General features: G+C 43.3%; 1 protein-coding gene across 1 annotated transcript; it reads left to right on the top strand.

Annotated features, from left to right (window-relative positions):
- The first annotated feature begins 1,730 nt into the window (after positions 1 to 1,730).
- Positions 1,731 to 2,899, top strand: LOC108308455 (uncharacterized protein C12orf29 homolog). Its single transcript, XM_037740617.1, is given in 1 exon segment — positions 1,731 to 2,899. A coding segment is annotated over 1 exon segment (978 nt). The 5' UTR covers positions 1,731 to 1,895; the 3' UTR covers positions 2,874 to 2,899.
- The last annotated feature ends 3,411 nt before the right edge of the window (positions 2,900 to 6,310 follow it).

Below are 6,310 nucleotides of genomic sequence, written 5' to 3'. Positions count from 1 at the left end.
ATCCACCCACCTTGGCCTCCCAAAGTGCTGGGATTACAAGCGTGAGACACTGCACCCAGCCCAAACCAACATTCTTAAATTGTTTCCTTCGCCCTATTAAAACGTGCCCCAGAACCCAAATAGAGGAGATAGATTTGAGCCTGACTTCTGTTTCCTTGCTGGCTGATTTTGCAATAAAACCTTTCTTTTCTCAAAAGCCAGTGCTATAGTTATTGGCTTCTATGCACATCAGGAAGCAAGCCCATTTGCTCCATAATAAACTGACAAAGGCAGATCAATAAAGAAAAAAAGGACCCACACTTTATTCATGTGTCTACAAACACAGGAGCCACACACAAACTATGAGACTCGAAGAGAGGCCAGGTGGTTGAAAATTAAACACTCTCTTCACCACCGGGCACAGTGGCTCATGCCTGTAATCTCAGCACTTTGGAAGGCTGAGGTACGCAGATCACTTGAGGTCAGGTGTTCAAGACCAGCTTGGCCCAATGTGGTGAAATCTCATCTCTACTAAAAATACAAAAATTAGCCAGGCATGGTGGTACATGCCTGTAATCCCAGTTACTCAGGAGGCTGAGGCAGGAGAATCGCTTGAACCTGAGGCGGAGGTTTCAGTGAGCCGAAATTGTGCCACTACACTCCAGCCTGGGTGACAAAGCAACACTGTTAAATATATATATATATATCTTTGCGGGAGAGATATATGGACCTGGAGACAGTCATTGTTTTGAAAATGATCCTCGGCCAGGCGTGGTGGCTCATGCCTGTAATCCAAGCACTTTGGAGGCCAAGGCAGGTGGATCACCTGAGGTGGGGAGTTCAAGACCAGCCTGACCAACATGGTGAAACCCCGTCTTTATAAAAAAAATAATAAAAATTAAAAAAAAAAAAGTGATTCTCTTTGCAAGCTGGATGAGACAGACAGGTTACCAGGTGAGGGGTGGAACTGTACAGGAACAAACATTGGCTTACTATGCACATAAAAGCTTCCAGGTAATTCCTTAGAACTGCCCTCAGAAGAACAGATAAAAAGTCTGGATGTGGTGAGGACTCCCAGTCTCTTTCGGCTACTTGATGAGATTCCTAGGGAAGGTGTCTTAGACAATTGCATTTATTAGGAGAAAAGTGTTCTGATAAGGAGAAATTCCCTCCTGGTGGTTCAGTACAGAGGATTAGAAAGACGAAGAGATGAGGGAAGGTCATAGAGAGACTTTGAGGCTGCCGCTTTAGATCAGCATAAAGGACAAAGCATCATATTTTGGAGTATTGTTTCCTGAGCCCCAATGATATTCATAGCATGTAGACTTTTTGTCCTCATGGTTACAAAATGGCTGCTACATCTCCAATCATCATATCCATGTTCAAGACAATAAAACAAAATTAAGGACAAAACCAGCAGAATTTGGCATTATGGCCACCCAGAGATGTAAGAAAGTCTGGAAAAGTGAAGATCTGGTTTTCAAGTCCCTAGAATGAGGTTGTGAATAATATTGGGTGGCCCAACCAACATTTTCTGCTATAGCTGTTCCTTCAACATGTATCAGAAACTTTTTTTTTTTTCATAAAAGAAAAACAATTGGGCTGGGCACGGTGGTTCACACTTGTAATCCCAGCACTTTGGGAGGCCAAGGCAGGCAGAGCACAAGGTCAGAGGTTCGAGATCAGCCTGGCCAACACAGTAAAACCCTGTCTCTACTAAAAATACAAAAATTGGCTTCTGTATGGGCGTTCCCGCCCCTAGCTGGGGCTTGGCATGGTTGGGGCGCCGCGGCGGTGGCTGGGCTCGGAGTGTGAGTGGCCTAGCGCCGCGTGTGACAGCTGCAGGGCTTATCCCCTCCTAAACTGGACACCGTTCGAAAGCGCGCCCTCCACTCGCACTGCTTGTTGGGCTCATCATGAAGCGCTTGGGCTCCGTGCAGCGGAAAATGCCGTGTGTGTTTGTGACGGAGGTGAAAGAGGAGCCTTCCGCCAAAAGGGATCATCAGCCATTTAAAGTTTCGGCAACTGAAACTATAAGTCACAAGGCATTAGATGCAGATATATACAGTGCAATTCCAACAGAAAAAGTGGATGGAACATGTTGTTATGTTACTACCTATAAAGATCAACCATACCTTTGGGCCCGACTAGATAGAAAACCCAACAAACAAGCTGAAAAAAGATTTTAAAATTTTCTGCATTCAAAAGGAAACCCAAAAGAAGTTTTTTGGAACGTTGAGGAGGACTTCAAACCAGCTGCAGAGTGCTGGATACCAGCAAAGGAAATAGAACAAATGAATGGAAACCCAGAGCCTGATGAAAATGGACACATTCCTGGTTGGGTACCAGTAGAAAAAAACAACAAACGGTATTGCTGGCACTCCTCTGTAGTTAATTATGAATTTGAAATTGCCCTGGTACTAAAACATCATCCTGATGATTCTGGACTTTTGGAAATTAGTGCAGTGCCACTATCAGATCTCTTAGAACAAACACTGGAGCTCATAGGAACAAATATCAGTGGAAACCCATATGGGTTAGGGAGCAAGAAACATCCATTACATCTTCTTATACCACATGGAGCATTTCAAATAAGAAATTTACCTTCATTGAAGCACAATCGTCTCTTGTCCTGGTTTGAAGGTTGCAAAGAGGGTAAAATTGAAGGAATAGTATGGCATTGCAGTGACGGCTGTTTAATAAAGGTCCATCGCCATCATCTTGGCTTATGCTGGCCAATTCCAGATACTTACATGAATTCAAGACCAGTTATTATCAACATGAACCTGAACAAATGTGACTCTGCCTTCAATATTAAGTGTTTATTTAATCATTTTTCAAAAATAGATAATCAGAAATTTGCCAGACTCAAAGATATAATATTTGATGTATAAAATGCAAATAAAATAAGTTTATTATCGCTATATTCTAATCTTGGATATTCTACCATGTTTAAAAATATTTCAAGGTTTCTATTCATTATGAAACATCAATTTGTCATCTACCATTTGTGAAGAAATGAATTTTCCAGTTTCAAATACCTGTTCAAAATTTTATTCAAAACCAGCAAATTAATTTTAATCTCTTGCCATAAAAATATAAGTTAACAGTGAGCGCCTAAACTTGTACAAAGGCTGGAGCTGGATTCTCTCCACTATAACTGAGTGGTAATTTAAAGGCAACAACTAAACCAACAATTTAATGTCACTAATTTTCAAAATTAAATAGTTGAAGCTCAATTTGATTTTGCTATTTAACAAAACATATGGCTCAGCCTCGTAACCTAGATGTCTATATGTCTACATTTGTATTTATATATATTATAGTTATGATTTGAGAATCTTAACACATGTATAAATAAGTATATATAAACTCCCAATTTTAAATATTAAAATTGCTGAATTTACCCTCAAAAAAAAAAAAAAAAAAAAAAAAAAAAATTAGCTGGGCGTGGTAGCGGGTGCCTGTAATCCCAGCTACTCTGGAGGCAGAGGCCGGAAAATCCGTTGAACCCGGGAAGCAGAGGTTGCAGTGAGCTGAGACAGTGCCATGGCAATCCAGCCTGGGTGACAGAGATAGACTCTGTCTCAAAAAAAAAAAAAAGAAGAAGAAGAAGAAAAAGGATTGTATTAAACCCTATCTTTCTGATGCTCTTTTCTGAAGCATTAGGAAGATCTCTCTGAAACTTCCTTATCTGACTCAGAAAGCTTGTTTTGGGAAGCTGTTATCAGCATTGGAGGGGTGGTGTTGGAAAAGACACTACTTAATGGTGGAGTGCTGTGGCTCACACCCATAATCCCAGCATTTTGAGAGGTGGAGGTGGGTGGGTTGCCTGAGCTCAAGAGCTCAAGACCAATCTGGGCAACATGGTGAGATCTCATCTCTACTGAGAATTTTTTTTTTAATTAGGGGCCAGAGGCCAGGTGCCATGGCTCACACCTGTAATCCCAACACTTTAGGAGGCCGAGGTTGGTGGATCACGAGGTCAAGAGATCGAGACCGTCCCGGCCAATAAAGTGAAATACCGTCTCTACTAAAAATTCAAAAATTAGCTGGGCATGGTAGCGAGCACCTGTAGTCCCAATTACTAGGGAGGCTGAGGCAGGAGAATCACTTGAACCTGGGAGGTGGAGGTTGTAGTGAGCCAAGATCGTGCCACTGTATTCCAGGGAAACGCTGTCTCAAAACAATAAAATAAAATCATAATCATAATTAATGTTATAATTTCATTTTTAAAGTCACTTCATCTGTATAGCTCTTCCTGCACCCCTAAGTGGCACACGTTGAGTCAGGCTTTGCAGTTTAAATGTGAATTAATTTGCAGGTCCACCCTCGTGTGGCTGGTCACCCGCTTCTCTCTGATGGGGAACAAAGCACAATTGCCAGAGCTTCCATACGTGGCCACCAGAGGGCGCACCGAAGTAGCCAAACTCGCGAAGGAACAGGGCGGTCCCCAGGGAACCATCCCGAGCAAAAAGCCGTTTCATTTTCCAAAGGCTGAAAGGCAGTCCCAGGGGGTGTTCACACTCTGTCTCCTCCTAAGTAAACGAACTTAATTGCAATTTAATTTCTTGCAAATTGCATCAACAGTCAAAGAGAATTTACTCCCCTCGCCCTTTCTATTTTTTTGCAGTAGGCTCCTAGTAATCGTGACAGTTTAATGAAGTCCTTTTCAGGGAAGCAATTGGATTTCAATGCCTCTCTGCCTGGTGCTCGCCCGGCCATCTCCGCCTAGTTGTGTTTTGCTGTGAATCTCCCAACATCCCAATGCATTATTTTGCCTTTGTGGTCCCATGACAAATAACCTTCCTCAGATCTGGGTATATAAATATGTCTCTGTAGCCATCACAATTCACTTTTACAACTACAGAACATAGAAAATCGCTTCTCCCCCATTCAGGTCGTTCCTCCCTTCATCCCTCACATTGGGTTTTACTGCTGACTGCTGACTTCCTGCCCACTTCACCCTTTGGTGTCATTGTGTTCTGGGGAAGACAGAAATGAATAACACCTGGCCCACATTTCATTCTTCAGATTAGCATGGTTCTAGGCACTGGGGCCGACAGAGTGAAGAAGCAGCCCTATCATATTCGCAATCACCAAGAGGCACCATCAATCCAAATGTTCATCAAAGAATGCATGAATGGTGGGGCCCGGTGGCTCAGCCTGTAATCCCAGCACTTTGGGCAGTCCAGGCAGGTGGATCGTAAGGTCAGGAGTTGGAGACCCACCTGGCCAACATGGTAAAAGCTCATCACTACTAAAAATACAAAAATTAGCTGGGCGTGGTGGCTCACAACTGTAATCCCAGCTACTTGCGAGGCTGAGGCAGGAGAATCACTTGAACCCGGGGAGGAGGAGGTTGCAGTGAACCAAGATCGTGCCATCATACTTCAGCCTGGGCAATAGAGTGAGACTTCAAAAAATAAATAAATAAATGAACATAAGGTGGTCTATTCGTGCAACGGAATATTCTTCATCCATGAAAAAGAGGCCAGGCACAGTGGCTGACGCCTGTAATCCCAGCACTTTGGGAGGCCGAGCCAGGTGGATCACCTGAGGTTGAGAGTTCAAGAACAGCCTGGCCAACACGGAGAAACCCCCTCTCTACTGAAAATACAAAATTAGCCGAGCGTGGTGGTGCATGCCTGTAATCCCAGCTGCTCGGGAAGCTGAGGCAGGAGAATTGCTTGAACCTGGAGGCGCAGGTTGCGGTGAGCCAAGATGGTGCAATTGCACTCCAGCCTGGGCAACAAGAGCGAAACTCCATCTCAAAAAAAAAGAAAAAAGAATGAAGTGCTGATACATGCCACAATGCAGATGAACAACAAAAACTTTAATGCTAAGTGAAAGAAGGCAGACACCAAAGGTCACATACTGTGTGATTTCGTTCATATGAAATGCCCACAATAGGCAAATTCACAGACAGAGAATACATTGCTGGCTGCCAGTGGAGGTGGAGGGGAAAATGGGGAATAACTGCTTCATGGGTATGGGCTCTTCTTTGGGGTGATGTAAACATATTGGAACTAAATAGAGGTGATGGCTATTCAATATTGTGAATGTTCTGAATGCCACTGAATTGTACACTTTATGTAACGTGAATTTCATCTCAGTTAAAGAGAAAAGAAAAAATTCCTGCTCTTATGGGTGCAGTAGCATGATCGCAGCTTAATGCAGCCTCCAACTCTCAGACTCAAGCAATCCTCTGGTCTCAGCCTCCTAAGTAGCTGGGATTGGAGGTACACACCACAACACCTGGTTAATTTTTTTTTTTTTTTAAGACGGGGTTTTGGGCCGGGCGCGGTGGCTCACACCTGTAATCCAAGCG

This window comes from Cebus imitator, unplaced genomic scaffold (genome assembly GCF_001604975.1).
Source record: "Cebus imitator isolate Cc_AM_T3 unplaced genomic scaffold, Cebus_imitator-1.0 Scaffold85, whole genome shotgun sequence".
Taxonomy (NCBI): Eukaryota; Metazoa; Chordata; class Mammalia; order Primates; family Cebidae; genus Cebus; species Cebus imitator.
This window is presented reverse-complemented; position numbering and strand designations above follow the sequence as displayed.